Raw genomic sequence first — 15,866 nt, 5'->3', positions numbered from 1 at the left:
GAAGGAGTAGAAAGCAAAAGGTATCCAAAAAGAAAAAAAAAAATCTCCAAGGCTGGAAGTTCTGAGTGTAACAGGTGAAGAAGCTGTCACAAAGGAACTCATGCAGCTCCTGGACTGCTCAGAGTAGGCACAGGCTATAATTCAGCTCCGTTGACAGGTGGTGCCCAGCACACATGAAGCCCCAAGTCTGATCCCCAGTACCACATAAACCAGTCAAGAAATGGGAGCAGCTGGTGAGATGGCTCAGCGGGTAAGAGCACTGACTGCTCTTCCAAAGGTCCTGAGTTCAAATCCCAGCAACCACATGGTGGCTCACAACCATCCATAATGAGATCTGACTCCCTCTTCTGGAGTGTCTGAAGACAGCTACAGTGTACTTACATATGGGGCTGGTGAGATGGCTCAGTGGGTAAGAGCACCCGACTGCTCTTCCGAAGGTCCAGAGTTCAAATCCCAGCAACCACATGGTGGCTCACAACCATCCGTAGGGAGATCTGACTCCCTCTTCTGGAGTGTCTGAAGACAGCTACAATGTACTTACATATAATAAATAAATAAAAAAAAAAAAAAAAAAAAAAAAAAAAAAAGAAATGGGAGCAGAAGGGTCAGAAGTTTAAGGTTATTGTCGAGTGCATAGCAAGTTTGAAACTGGCTTGGACTAAGGGGGTTCTTGTCCCCGCCCCTGTTCTCCTTGCAAAAAACATAGTTACTTCTAGTAGTTCTGTTGTAGCTGGCCTCTTGGTGCTTAAAAAGCAAAAGCATTGAGATGATTAGAAACTACTCAAGGAAGCTGTTCACTTCATTCTAGAAAAAAATGAATATATCTAAGGGAAACACTGAAGATAAAAACGCCTCAAACAAAGGCAACAATATGCTTTAAGAACAGTGACTAAAGTCCAAAGCAAGTCTTTATATACCATAAGAAACTGAGACATTTACAAACATTCAAGAATATACTAAGATAGTTTAAGGTCAAACTCCTTTTACTTAAGGACAAAACTACCATATAAAGAAATGAGCAATAAAATTATCTTGCAGGAATACTCTGAAAGTAATTCTAAAAGAAAAAAAAGAAATTCTAAAACATTATGAATTCTAAAAACAAAACAGTATTTTGGTCTAGGCATGGAAACTCACTTTATCTAAACAGCTTCCCTTTTCTTCCTCTATGTATCAGCCAAGAACAATGCAGACCCACAGAGATCCTGCTACTTTCCATAATCTCAGCAAACCTAACTGGATAGATAAACGCTGCCCAGAAACTCCCTGATGGGGCTGGAGGGGCGGCCAGCGGGGAAGAGTGCTGGCTGCAGGGGACCAGAGTTCAGTTCTGAGAACCCAGCTCCAGGGATTACTCTACATTCATACACATAAAATAAAATGCAGGACTTAAAAATTCTTTTAAAATACTTCTCTCAGAGAAATGAAGGTTAAGTAATGTGGACAACTAAAAGTGGGAAGGACAGCCAGGCAGCTCAGAGCACTGGCTGCTCTTGCAGAGAACTGGGGCTCAATTCCCAGCACCCACAGACTGGTTCACATCCTCTTGTGACCTCTGTGGGCACTGCATCCACATGGTGTGCATACATAGCAAAACACCCAGACACATAAAATCATAAGGCAAATAAATCTAAAAACCCAGAAATGCAGAATACTGCAGAAATCACAATGAACAAATGCAAATCGCTCTCCTTCAGCTATTCTTTATAATCTGACAACTAATACAGAAACCATACTATAAGCATAGTATTGCATCATGGAGGAGATACATTTAGGGGCCCAAAAGAAGACCATCTTTATTTGGAATAAGACAAGTTAGAAAATAGGACATTTTTTATTATGTATGTATATTTTTTATTTTTAAAATATTAGTAATAAACTAGAGATGTACCTTATACTTATAAAAATTAAGTACAAAGCAAGATGCCAATAAAAAAATACCTTAGTATGAACTTAAAATTGCAGTCTATTATTAGTAAGACTTGACTTTGCACAAAGAACTTGATTGGGAGTGGGAGGTCTCAGAGTCCACGGGAGCAAGCAGGTGAGGCAGCGCTATGGCAGAGTGTGTGCCTGACACACACAGTCAAAGGTGACAGCGAGCAAACTCCTGTTATGTATGACTACATCCCATAAAGTAAGTTAGGTGACACATCCTTGCCAAAAAGGCAAAACCTACATTAATAGATAAGCTACTAAAAACATTATTCTGTTAGTATTGAGTGAGAGACTGAAGACTCATTCGGGTAGCGCTTGTGTTTTCACTACTGTCAAGTTTCACATCTCTAATTTATTTCAACATATACCTACATCCTTGCATTTAACTTCACGTCACTGAACTAGCAGGATTAAACAGGGCAGGACATATACCTGTAGCCTAGCAAACTGGCCTGCTTCCTGATAACAGCACTACTATTAGACACATGCTAGGCACTTTCTAAGCATCGTGTTTTAAACTCCCTTCATCTTTCACTAACAGAGATACTGCTATCACCACATCCTCAAATGGCAGCACAGAGGCCTAATGGAGACAAGTGGATCTCTGAGGGCAACAGCTACAGTGGAGCCCATAGGCATGCGAGTTCTTAGCTACATCACCTCTATTATATGCCATTTTATAATATAAACATTCAAGTACACTTTCAAAATTTTACCCATTACCCACTAACACCATTCACCGTAACAATAGAGTAAGTATTTGACGAACTCATCAATACCTCCAAATCCACTAGAATTAAAATTTACTCACAATTATGTCCAGGAAAGTTGTCTGTGAGTGTGAGTGTGTGTGTGTGTGAGTGTGTGTGTGTGTGTGTGAGAAATGTGTTTATATGGTGTGGTAGCAGTGATATGTGCTGTCATGTTTCTGGAGGACGATATACAGGACAGAATGGACAACCCAGACACATCACTCTTAACCTGCCAGAACAGACTATAACAAATGATGCTCACGGCAATACATACTGAAATTCTGCCCATTTAAATCAGTGTTTAAATTCCTTCCTGCTACTTCCAGTTTTCTGGAAGTTCAACCAAACCACAGCAAACCTTTGTATTTAGGTGCAACAGAAACAACATAAATCTCCAATATATCTAAGTAATTTTGTTTCATTCTGATTTTCAGTGTAAGCACAATAAAAACAAATAAAAGAAAACCTAGCAGGTCCCTCCTTTAACAAAAAGTATTTTCAACTTCCTACATACTAGTGAATTTCTTCAACTGAGCTAAGATTAAAAAAAAATTAATTCATTGTCTTATTATTAATATTTAATGGACATTTTAAAGATATGAAAAATAAATCTATAATCTGGAAGTATGAGGACTTATATAGTCATAGAACTGTAAGAAGATGCAAATACCACTCCCCATGTACTTTGTAAAACCACCAAATAAAACCAAACAAAACAAAAGAGGAAAAGCCACATCTGCTGTGTTAGGACGTGACACAAATGTGCGCAGACAGACTCACCACAGCATGGCCTACACAGACACAACACTCACAGTTTGGCAATAATATTTATTTCACAATACTTAGGACACAGACCTTAGCATGTTCAGTCTCAAAATGTATTTGGCTAACTTAAAGAATTAAGCTATCTTTTAAAACCTAATGGATTCCTTGATACCATACACAGAAACACAGGACACAGTATCTCTGAGAAGCCTTTACAGTCTTTCAGATCTGTCAGAAAATACAGAATGAAATCCAGGTCAAAAACTCCTAGGAATTTAGTTACTACACAGCTACCAAGTGGTAACAACTACTTCAGATGCAATTCATTTCTAACATATAGGTTAGAAGACTACTTTGATAGCTCCTTCAGCACTAAAAATAATTTCTTTACATTCACACTATAAGTTGATTTTTGTCAGAACCTTGCCAATAACAGAAAGAACATTTCCACACTATGACCTTTGAAATAGTGCTGATGAGTCTGGAATTCTTTTGAGGTTAAGTGTAGACATGTTTGAAAATGTCTGCATAAACAGAACGTTGTCACAGCAAATGACAACAGCCCTTCTATTAACGACACACGCGTGCTGACACATGCGTGAAGCTCATTCTCACTCTAGCAGAACAGGCAATGAGCTGCGTGGGTGGGAGGAGGGAGGGGAGACAGCCTTGTAAAAAGGCCCAGCACACACTGACCCAACTCCGCACAGCTCCCCCAATCCTGAAACCACTTAGTTGTACTTTACCCAAACACCGTCACCAGCACCGGGGGTACCATGACGACTAGTAATGGATGAAAATGCTAACAGAGCCAGGTGACATGGTGCCCTCCTTTAATCCCAGCACTTGGGAGGTAGAGGTTGACAGATCTCTGTGAGCTTGAAGCCAATTTGGTCTATGTAGTGAGTCCCAGGACAACCAGGGCTACACATTGAAATCCTGTCTCAAAAATTAAAAAACAAATAATCACATGATAAATGCTAATAAATATAAACTTCAACTTAATTTAACTTTAAGGACAGTGTGAAATTATAGAATTTTTTTTCTTAATAACTAAAACTTGAACTGAGAGAAAAGCACAGAAATAGAAAAAGAGTCGGTTATCCAAATATACCACTGGTGCTACCGTAGCATCTGGAAGAATCTCACATGACTGGTGAGCATCCATCTCCGGGAGCTCAGCCGCACACTGTGGAAGTCACGTCTGTGAGTGCTTTGTCACCCTAATACAGTTGTAATACTGTTGCTACTGTATAAAGGATGAGAAATGACTGGGTTATTACTAGCATAACTGGCTTAGAAAGGGGAGGCGGTCAAGAATAAGCTGATGTGTCCCATAAGACAGCAGGGCCATTGGAGACCACCGTGTTCACCGAGAGACGTGTGCTTTCCTAACACAGAGGAACTGTACTTTCCGAGCAACAGGGTCAACCCACAGTGCTGCAGTAGCTTACTCACCTCCAGTGGCTGCATCCTGCTCTTCCCCTTCAGGAAATGCAACCTGGCTTGGCAAACTATTCCTGGAGCGTGTGACCGTCTCTAGCTGGGAAGCCCGGCCCAGTAAAGACAGCTCATCCAGCACCTCTCCCTCTTTGGCCTCAAGATCTGACTTTGAAGTGGTTAAGGGCTTCATACTGTCCGGTGCCAGCAGCCTGTTTGAGTCATTCAAACAGGCCACAGTGCCACTATCCAAGCTCAGCACCCGAGCCCGCGTCTTGGCACTACTTGTGCTGGAAGTCCTCCGAGAGGCCCTCTTTTTGGTGGTTCCCTCAGGGCCTGGATGAGCTCTGTGCGTGTGGTCTGAGTCTGTGCCCCGGTCCCTATGGCCATGTTTGGTCTTGAGGGCACCGTATTTGCCCTCGGGAGACTGGCAGGAATGAGACGTGGCACTGGAAGAGCTGTCGCTGCTGAACTGGTGAGCCGAATGAATACTGGGAGCTCTGCTCAAGTCGCTTTGATCACTAGAATCCTCGTCATGACCAAATACAGCACTGTGCGGCTTGGTTCCAGAGACTCCTCGAAAGGAAACATAGTCCCTATGGCGACTAGAATCAAAACTGCTGGCCCGTTTCTTTCCTGTGCGCCTCCTGCCTGGCTTGTGGGCAGAAGTTGTCCGGTGGATTAAGCTGGAGGATTTGGGCCGGACATCTCCTTCCTTCTGCTTCCCACCATCGTCTTTACAAACTCTGGAGTCGGTGGCCAGGCTGGGCTTCTCGCTCTGCTCCTCTTTGCTCTCTGCACTCTGCTCAGGCGGCCTGTCGCCAGGCACAGTAAACTCATTTGCATGGGGGTTTTTATTGGCATCTTCTGATGCAGAGCTGCTGGGAGCAGCCTGGTCAGCCATCTCCTCAGATGCCTGAGCATCTGGAGCCTCGGGAGGCCCAGCAGGTGTGTTTCCCTCTGGGGCAGTCTTGTCACTGCTAGTCCTTCGGTCATCAGCCCGATGGCTCCTCTCTTCCACTGAGTCAGCACCGCACTCTCTCTTCCGGGCACTCTTGTCTCCCACTTTAGGAGATTCCTCATGCTCAGACAAGATGCTCTCGATGTGAGTGGAGCTGGTCTGCTCACTTTTATAGCTGCTGAGGGTGCTGTTGGTGTCCCTGTCGGTCCCACTGCAGTAGCTCTCGGTGGACCCGCTACTCCGCGTGCTCAGGCTCCTGAGACTGTCCACACTCTTTTCCGCATTCAGCGCCCTGCTCTTCCCACACTTTGTAGGTGGCTGGGAGCTACTTTTTCTTCTGTCAGCAGCAGGCTGAGACTGTGCCGGAGGGCAGGACTTGCCCGCTGAGGACTCTCGAGTGCCTGAGTGAGGCTTAGATGAGTCTAACTCAGTAACAGGGTCTAACCCCCGTCTCTGCTGCTGCTGATAAAGAGGGAGGCCACTCAGTGATGCGTCAGGAAAAGCCACGGCAGAGCTGGAAGTCCGTGGCACTCCTCGTGGTCGGTGCTCCTTCCTATAAGAGTGCGAATGTAAAGGTACAAGAGAAGCCACTTCTGTGTCACAGGCACTGCACAGTGACTGATCAACACGGTGGTGCTGGCTATGACTTGGCAGGCTCACTTTGTCACTGAAGTCCCTTGGTAAATCCTGTCCACAAGAGGACAAGGATGGCTGAATAGAAATGAAGGAATCATTGGAGACCAGGCGGAAGAGCTTGCGATCAGTCGCCAAATCTGTGCCAAATACAGATACATGTCAGCTTCTGCACTGGTTAACAAAGAAAAGAACTCACAGTATACAGTAGTAAGTCAAGTATGAGCAAACCTCAAGCAGAGCTAACCAGTCAACCCAAAGACCCATTCTAACTGATGGAAGGAACGGAACTGTCAAATCATTTGAGCTCTTCAAAGGCTTCAGAAAAAGTTTGTGTGTGTGTGTGTGTGTGTGTGTGTTCTCTCCTCTTCCTTCCCCCACCTCGATTTTGAAGAGGATCTCTGTATTTAGCCTAGGTTAGCCTTGAACTTCAGGTCCTCATGATCCAGCATGAGTCTGCAATTTCAGGTGTGTGCCACCACAGCCTGCTGCGAGCTCTATTTCTAACTTCCAAATAGATAACCTTAGGTTACCATTTGGAGCCTTTGTGTCTTCATCTAAAAGATTTGTGATCAAACTTGTTCAGTAGCAAGCAGGAAGTGCTGAATATATCCACATATATAATTATATGTATATATTTTAAAAACAAAATTAATAGTAACTGTTAATATTGTGTCTCAGGAAATACTTTAATTTTTGGGAAACACTAGTAAGATTATTTTACAAACAAACAAAAACCTAGAATGGAGCTCCAAAATGATGTAGTGGGTGAAGGGCTTGCTGTGCAATCCTGGCCACCTGAGTATATGCCAGGAGCCTGAAGAGGGAAGGAGACACTAACATCACACAGCTGTGCTCTGACCTCCACACACACATCATAGCACATGTATGTCCACATTACACAAATACACATACAACCACCACCGTGTTGATCAGTCACATAAAAAGTTATGAACTACAGTAGGAAGAAACAAACAACAGAATCAAAGTGTTGATCAATGCTCAAACGAAATACAACATGATGCAAGGTATCTCATAGTTTGTGGTAGTCACAAAATGACAGGAGCTCACAGGCCCCACTTCTGAGGGATGTGCCATATGGTGGTGTGTCTGGGGGAGGAAGAATCACTTTAGGGGTGCCCTAGGAGGGTGCTCCACTGAATGGACCCACACCTGTGATTATACTAAGACAGCACAAACTACGTGTACACACATACACACACACACACACACACACACACACACACTTAACTGAAGACTCAAAGCTGGGATGAAGTAGCAGGGGCAGGGGATGGAGCTGGACAGAGCTGAGGGAGGAGTGGGAGTTAATGTGATCACAACACATCGTGTGGATATGAAATCCTCAAAGAAGAAAATATAATAAACCCAAAATCATGTACAGCATGTTCCATGTCCTCAATGAGAATATGTTAAATATTAACAAAAAATAGTAATAATTACAGGCTAAAATCCTATATTTTCTTTCATTACTGATGAAGCAATTATAAGTAAGCCCCTTAAGAAAAAAACACATGTTGCTCTATGTTATAAGAGCATCCCTTCATCTTTTATTTACAGTAGGAGCTACTGACTTAAATTATCATACAGACTTCATAAAGTAATAGACATAAAAAGTCCATCTACCTACACAAAAGCTGACTTTTAAAACCTTCATTTTGACAGGAAAGGATGCCTGAACCTGATGTTAGCTTCATCAAAAGAAAATTAATTTAGATGTGGTGACACATGCCTGTAATCTAAGCACTTAGGAGACGGAGGTAGCAAGATCATGAATTTGAGGCTAGTCTGAGCTATAAATACAAAAAACAACAAAAAGAAAACTATGCTTTAATTATTGTAACCATATAGACAAACTATAACTCAGAGGAGGGTTAGGTGTTCACTTGAATCTCAGTGGTAAAAGCAAACACTCTCTCCTAAAACTATAATAGGAATGAAGTTACCACACACATTTATATACTTCAAAAACTGGCAGTCCCAAACAGCATTTCAGCAGCTCACACAGTTGCCACTAGGTGGTGACAAAGCCCAGCCAGGACCATGGAAACCCTGTGCCTGCAAACCTTGCAGAGCTGCCCCATCAGTTTACCAACTTCAGAAGAACCCGACTCAGTGTGTGCTTTTGCACTTTGCTTGCTTTGCTGTTGTTTGGTGGTGGTGGTGTTTTTGTTTTGTTTTTTTGTTTTTGTTTGGAAAAGGTCTCTATAAATAAAGGGTGGTTTAGAACTCACTTTGCCACTTTGCTGCCCCAGGTTGGCGTTGAACTCATAACAATCCTCTGTCTCACCCTCCCAAGTTCTAGGCATGAGCCTGCATGCATAGCTCTTACCCCATATTTAATGTGTTGGCTGGGCTGCTTGGTATTTGCAAATTGACAATTCCTAAATGTCAAACCCAGACACCTAACCTGACTTCTCTCTTCTCATGACTGCACTGAGGTCCCAAAGAAGCACATACTAAATATGCCCCAACTGGATGTCCCACCCCAGCCTCCATTCTCTCCTGTCTTTAATTTAGAAAGGACACCCCATTGTTCCTGCTGTCCATCCCAAATAGTACTATTAAAATCTTATAGGACACTACTAAAATCCTCTAACAGCATCTTATTAGCGCGCGCACACACACACACACACACACACACACACACACAGAATGTAAATAGACCATGTCTTACTACCCTCATGTTTACAATGGCCATCCAAACGACCTCCCAACTTCAGCATCCACCCCTTTGATACAGCCTTAGAGTCAGGGCTACGATGGCAGTTCATCTCCCCAGGAATTAGAACAAGTATCTTTAGAAATGCCCTCTGAGACATTCTACCACCCACACATGCTGGTTTTCAAACCTGACAGGTGTGCTCTTCAGGACTTCACACCTCTTGCATTTGCTGCCCCTGCAGAGAAGGGGCTCTCTTTAGGTCTTCGATGTAGGTAAAAAGCCACTCTATTTAAGATTACCACTTTTCGTAGTCTCCATCTGTTTACTCTTATAACTGATTCACAGTACTACAACTCCATAATAAGACCGTGAAAGCCGTAAGAGAGTACAAACTATTCACTGATTAATTTACAATATTTAAAACAGTGCCATGTACATAATAAGAACAGATAAAAGCCAAGTTACAAACTATTTGAGGGACCAGAGAGATGGCTCCTGCATTAACAGTGGATGCTATTCTTGAGTTCAGTTCTCTCTCTCTCTCTCCTTCTCTCTTTCCCCCACCCATACTCACACTCACACCCACGAACTCAAATCCACAAACAATAAGTATTTTTTACACTATTTTAAAGTAGTATAGTAGTTTGAATTTGGCTATGAGTGTGGGTAAGTTTCCTACAACTCTTTTTAAAGTCATAACGGGCTCATCTGTGATGTACCAACAGCCTGGAGTGAGAGCTGGGTAAATGCACATGAAGACAACCAACCAAGCAAGAACTGTGGAATCCAGGCTGACCGTGTTTGTAAAGGACTCACGGCAGTCTGGTACAGCCATGTCCACTCACAAGTAGTTTAGAGATCCTTCCCCTCCATAACAACAGAGCTGGGTACCGAGGGGACAGATGAGCTGCAGAGCTACCTAGGCCTCTGCAAAAATAAGCATGTGGACTCCTAAGCTAGACAACAGACTAGTGAATTCCAGACATTATCTAAGCTCCTCTATACCTGGCTACAATGGTAGAGTTGTATGTGTATAAATCTCAAGCAGCTAGATTATCATAAAACACAAACAACAAAACCCTTGCTTAGTGCTTTTTAGATATACAATAAGATAAAGATATATGACCCCTAAATGCAAGCAGACTCAGTGCTCTAAGACTATGACCTGGTTGTCAAGACATTATAATGGTACACATTATAGAAATGAAGACTGCAAAATGAAAAGTAACTGATTTACCTTTAATTTCAAAGAAAGAAAATGAAATCCATACCACGCAGTCTGTCTAGAAGCCTGGGGAGGGGGGAAGGGGCCCTCGAAAGCAATTTAACAATGACAAGATAACTTTCAAATACCAGCTACAGAATAAACAGAATATGCCTATGAGAAATGAAGTTTGGGCGCTGGAGAGATGGCTCAGCGGTTAAAAGCACTGGCTGCTCTTCCAGAGGTCCTGAGTTCAATTCCCAGCAACCACATGGTGGCTCACAGTCATCTGTAATGAGAACTGATGTCTTCTTATGGTGTGTCTGAAGACAGGAACAGTGTACTCATGTATAAAATAAATAAATTTTAAAAGAAGAAGAGGAAGAGGAGGAAGAAATAATTAAGGTTGGGGGTGGGAGAGCGCCACCGCAAGCATGCTTACCTTGTTCTTCACTTCCTTCTTTACAAAGACTAGAACTCTGGCCCAGACTCAAACTTATGTCATCAGAGGTCTTAGCAGTGTCCGTGTCTCCTACAATGTAGACAAACACATGCAGGCATGACCCTGAAGCAAAGGCACAGCAGAGAAGGGACAGAGAGTGGGAGGTCCTGTCACCTAAGGCAGGTCAGACACCAGCAACTACTCACTATGTGCTGAATGCTCTGACTGTCTTACCAAGTAGGACAGACTATGGGAGAGAATGACAATGTGACCTAACAACATAACACCTAACACAGAATACAAAGAATATGGGAGAGTTAGTGTTAGCTTTTTTTAAAAAGCAGATTCTAAAAAGAAATGCCAACTACTTTATAACAAAACTGAAACGAGGGAAATGTCCTTCCCCATGAAGGTTAGAAACTACAGCACTATATAGCAAAACCATACATTTATTTTAGGGAAATAATTCTCTTTTAATGTTTCAATTATGATCACATTTAAAACTGGCACAGCAAACTAGTTTTTCACAAGCTGAACCCATACTTAGGAAAACATATCCCCTATGCCAAAATGTTTCTAATAAATCAAAACTTATAAATAATACAAATGTTCAAATATTCTTGAGATACTTAAATGATGAAATGATAACACAATTTAAATCAGACAATTTAATAAGATCATGTTATGCCCTGGCGTATTTAAAAAATTCCCTCTAGTGGAAGGCTGTCTTTCAGAGAGAGGAATAGCCAGTGCTCAGTAAGGTACCTTTAATAGTTGCTGCTGTTCCAAGTCGAGAGGATCCAGATCCAATCTGAAATCAAGACAAGGAAAAAAAAAAATGAATTTACCCACCAGCCATAAGTCACCACTAATCCAAAGCACAAGACTATCAAAATCATCTTCTCTGGCATGCTATCAGTCATTTTCATCGATATTAAAGACACCTGTTGGGCACATTCTCTCAGAGGCACGCAGCTGCTGCGGCTCCTGCTGATGAGCCTCTGTGTACCAAAGACGACTGACGGAGCCTCTGTGGACTAAAGACTGATGGGGGCCCTGGGGCAAACACCTGCCACCTCAAGCAAATTGCACTGAGGAGTTATTATCATTATTTTACATTATATCATGGCACGTTTGTGTTATAAACCAGAAGCAAAGCCACACACTGAGTCTGTGGGAAAAAAACAAAACATAGGACTTCTTAGGGCAGAAAACAACCAAGTTTGAGGAGAAAAAAATACAGAGTACAACATCAAGTCTTACTATTCTTAGTTCTAAGACAAGAGGAACTTTTTATTGATGGTTAGAACATTTAAAAATAATAAAAATTTAAAAAAAGGAACTCTCAGCACCCACTGAGATTGTAACTGAGCCTTCAAAGTTTATACTCAAGATGGCCTAGCATTTTCCTAAATGTATACACATCATTTACACACTCATATAAATAAATACCACAAATTCCACAAATACAGTAAGAAAACAAAATACAGCATGATTCTGCCAACTAAACTGGCAAGCTGCAGAAACTCTTCCAGTAAGTCTAAATGGACTCAAGACAGTTTCTCACATTCAGCATCGCAAATAAAACTTAAATCATAGAGTACTTATTTTCTTTACACGCTCCCTGCCCCTCCGTTTCATAGTCACTGCAGCCACAGTATTCAAGGAGTAAGCTCAGAAGATGGGTAACTGTGCCACTTGCAGAGCAGGGGAGGCTAAATTAACCAGGACGGCCACTAACTGCTATCTCAAAAGTAAAGACACTGGAGATGCATGCTGTGATGTGTAAGAATTTGTCAGTGAAAAAGAAAACAAAAATATGTACAGGTTAAACTATAAACTTGATGTTAGCAATAAAAACTAAGCTTTCCGGGGCTGGAGAGAACGCTGCCAGCAAGCGCTTGCTTTGCACGCAGGAGGATCTGACTGGATCTCTAGCACCCAGTACAACAATGCCCCCGCCCCCCTGCAAGTCCAGCATTAGGTGGGTGGAAAAGGCAGATCTCTAGAACTCACTGGCCAGCCATCTGCATGCACACACACAACAACAACAAATGCAGGTGCTCATGCACATGCTCACAACACATAAAATGCATGCACACTAAGTTTTATAATATTTTAGGGCTGTTTGTTAAGCTTGATTCTCTCAGGATTTCTTAACATCTGCTTTAAATACACCATCAGACACTCACTATACCACCCCTGAAAGGGAACAGTTGCAAGGCATGGTGTTACCAGCCTGGAATTCTAGCACATGGGAGGCAGAAGTGGGAAGATTTCATGTTTGAGACCAGCCTGTCTTTACACTGAGAAACTATTTCTAAAATTAAAAACAAGTAATAACAGTAAAAGAATAAGACCCTAATTTTTTAACAGCAAAATTCCATTCTTAAAACACCTACTAAAACAGGCAGACAAGCTACTGGGAAAAGTATGATTTGTCTACTAGAAATACAAACACATAGTGACTTCTTAGATCAAACGTTTAAACAAGCAAATACAAACACCCCTTAGTGGATTCTCTTCCGGGAATGTAAACATAGGAAACAAACTATCTGAATAGGAGTTTTAGTTATTTGCTCACAATCGTCAAATGTTTCCCTTTCCTCTCTTGGCCAAGCTCCCCACTTTGTACAGATGTGACTCCATGTCTTCTGATCTATGAGAACCATCTAGAGGGGCCACAGGACCTAGTAGTTCTGATGACTGGATTTAAGGGAAATGCCTCTCCAAAGTCCAGACAGACTGTGCCTGGCGAGGCCTCTGCCCCACCCTGCCTACTTCCTACTTCCTACTTCCTACTTCCTACCCCTCACAGCAGCATCACAACTCAGAGGCTGTGCTCACCCCAGGGCCTCGCGGACAAGCCTAGAGGGCAGAGACAATGCCAGCCAGTACTAGCTGCCTCCAGGCCCACACAGCAAACACCAATCCCACTTCTCTAAATCCCTCTTGGATGAGTAACGTGCTGTCTGCTGGTGAAGGAGGTCTTACTAGATCCCACAGATACTGATTCTTAACGCTTTCTCCATCAAGCCCTCTCCAAAATCAAAGAATCTTAACATCTGTATACAACAGATAATTAATAATATAAATTACAGAAATGTCACTGCAGAAGAGCTCATGACATCTGTGACACAACCAACGAAGAGACTATGCATAGTGACTTCTCTATCTTTAAAAGTTTTTCACTATGTATGACATCAAAGGTTTGATTTTCTTCTTTAACCCTTATTTGTTTTTTGGGGTTTTTTTTGTTTTTTGTTTTGTTTGTTTGTTTTTTTCCAGACAGGGTTTCTCTGTATAGCCCAGGCTGTCCTGGAACTCACTTTGTAGACCAGGCTGGCCTCGAACTCAGAAATCCATCTGCCTCTGCCTCCCAAGTGCTGGATTAAAGGCGTGCACCAACACCGCCTGGCTAACCCTTATTTGTTAAATTTTGTAAAAGTGAAAAGAAAAAAAAAAGGAAATTGGTGGTAAGTTCTACACTTAGAAGTAAAGCTTTCCATGTAAATGGCTTATATACACAGTCCTACGTTTTCCCTATGGTGAGCACCACAGCAAAGATTTAGCAAGAGCTGGGGATGTCAGGCAAGGCCACACCCTACAGTGGGGCCCCGCCTTTCTCTAGCTGGAATTCATTATTCTTCCTCTGAAGTCAACCCCTTTTCTAGGCCACTTTGAAGGCAACTATGACTTTGAGAAAAGACTTTGTATTAGCTCCTTAGTAACAGATCACAGACAATGGTTACTTGGGTCACAATGTCTTTGACAGTAAGAATAAGTCTCTATCATCATCTTTGACCAAGTCATGATCCTAGACCAAATATTTACCTTGAATATTTACAAGCACTAAATTATTTCAAAGAAGACAAGAGGCAAACAGAAGGGGAAAGTGCAGGCAGGGGTGGGGGGTGGGGGTGGGGGTGGGGAGTGGGTATACAGCCCAGAGGGGAGTACAGGCCTGGGGGAAGTTCAGGCCTGAAGAGAGTGCAGGCGGTGGTTGGGGGGGTGTGAGATGGGGGGAGTACTGATGGGGGAAATGAGGAGAAATGACTAAAGCAGAAGGGAGCAAGGGTGGGAAAGAGCAGGTTAGAAGAAGCTGCAGGGAAGCCATGGTAACTCCACCTAGACAGTCACATAAACAATCATGACAACATGTCCAGGGGCAACACAACAAACGAGAGAAAGAGAGAGAGAGAGAGAGAGAGAGAGAGACCCACCCCATACATATCAGCTGTATTCCATACAGATACAAATGCCCTAACTCACATTTTTCACTTTAGCCCCTCTAAAGGTAAAAATAATTACACACTATAAACAGTATAAAAGGCCAATGAGGAAAGTATCTCCCTGTTTTAATGTATGAAACACCACTTAAGAAAAGCATAACTGTCTACAGAATGTGCTTAGATCCACCTGTGCCTTAAGTATAGTCTGCAAAACAGTGACAATGGTTACTCAGGTCACAATCTCTTCGACAGTAGGACTAAATCACCATCCTTGACCAAGTCACAATCCTAGACCAAATATTTACAGATATTACTGATCAACCGAAATGACACTAAGGGCAGGTATCCAAAGGTGACTGATACCTGCTATGTCCTTTGATCTGTCCTTCTGAAATTAAAATTAATAATAATAATAAATTAAGTATGGCTTTCCAAACACTAGCAGAAATGTAGGATTAACTCCCAGGGCTAGCCTGCTGTTGCCTGTGTTTGTGAAGCAGGACGGTTACAATGGCCGCAGCGAGTAAGGACTCAGTTGTTCCATGGAAAGAAATTGTGGAATCCATGAAGACAACCAAGAACAAAAGCTGGGTAGCAGAGCATCAGTGCAAACAAATACTGTGCAACCTGAAGCTTTAAGGTACCACCCTCATTACCATGGAAACACGGACTTGTCTGAATAGGGGGTCCTGAATTTTCTCTGTTTTGTTATACCAAATTTCCCCATTCCATGGAAGGTGGAAAGAGCTTAACTTTAACACCCTCTTTGTTCTATAATGCACAACAGTTTCACAACAAAAACTGTTACTAAAAACT

At 42.4% G+C, this 15,866-nt stretch overlaps 1 protein-coding gene across 8 annotated transcripts in view; it reads right to left on the bottom strand.

The window, feature by feature from the left end:
- The window catches only part of Pcnx (pecanex homolog), a 141,012-nt gene that overhangs the window by 76,631 nt on the left and 48,515 nt on the right, over window positions 1-15,866 (bottom strand). For 7 of the 8 annotated variants that reach the window (XM_006516090.3, XM_006516089.3, XM_006516091.3 and 4 more), the window contains 3 exons: window positions 11,584-11,629; window positions 10,819-10,908; window positions 4,914-6,629 (listed from right to left, as the gene is read on the bottom strand). In XM_006516090.3, coding sequence (XP_006516153.1) covers window positions 4,914-6,629; window positions 10,819-10,908; window positions 11,584-11,629 — 1,852 coding nt within the window. Of the gene's footprint in view, window positions 1-4,913; window positions 6,630-10,818; window positions 10,909-11,583; window positions 11,630-15,866 lie in introns of those variants that run through there. The other variant, XM_006516095.3, reaches the window with a different exon arrangement.

Source organism: Mus musculus, chromosome 12 (genome assembly GCF_000001635.26).
Source record: "Mus musculus strain C57BL/6J chromosome 12, GRCm38.p6 C57BL/6J".
Lineage (NCBI taxonomy): Eukaryota > Metazoa > Chordata > Mammalia > Rodentia > Muridae > Mus > Mus musculus.
The sequence above is the reverse complement of the archived record's forward strand: the minus strand, read 5'-3'. Positions and strand labels throughout refer to the sequence as shown.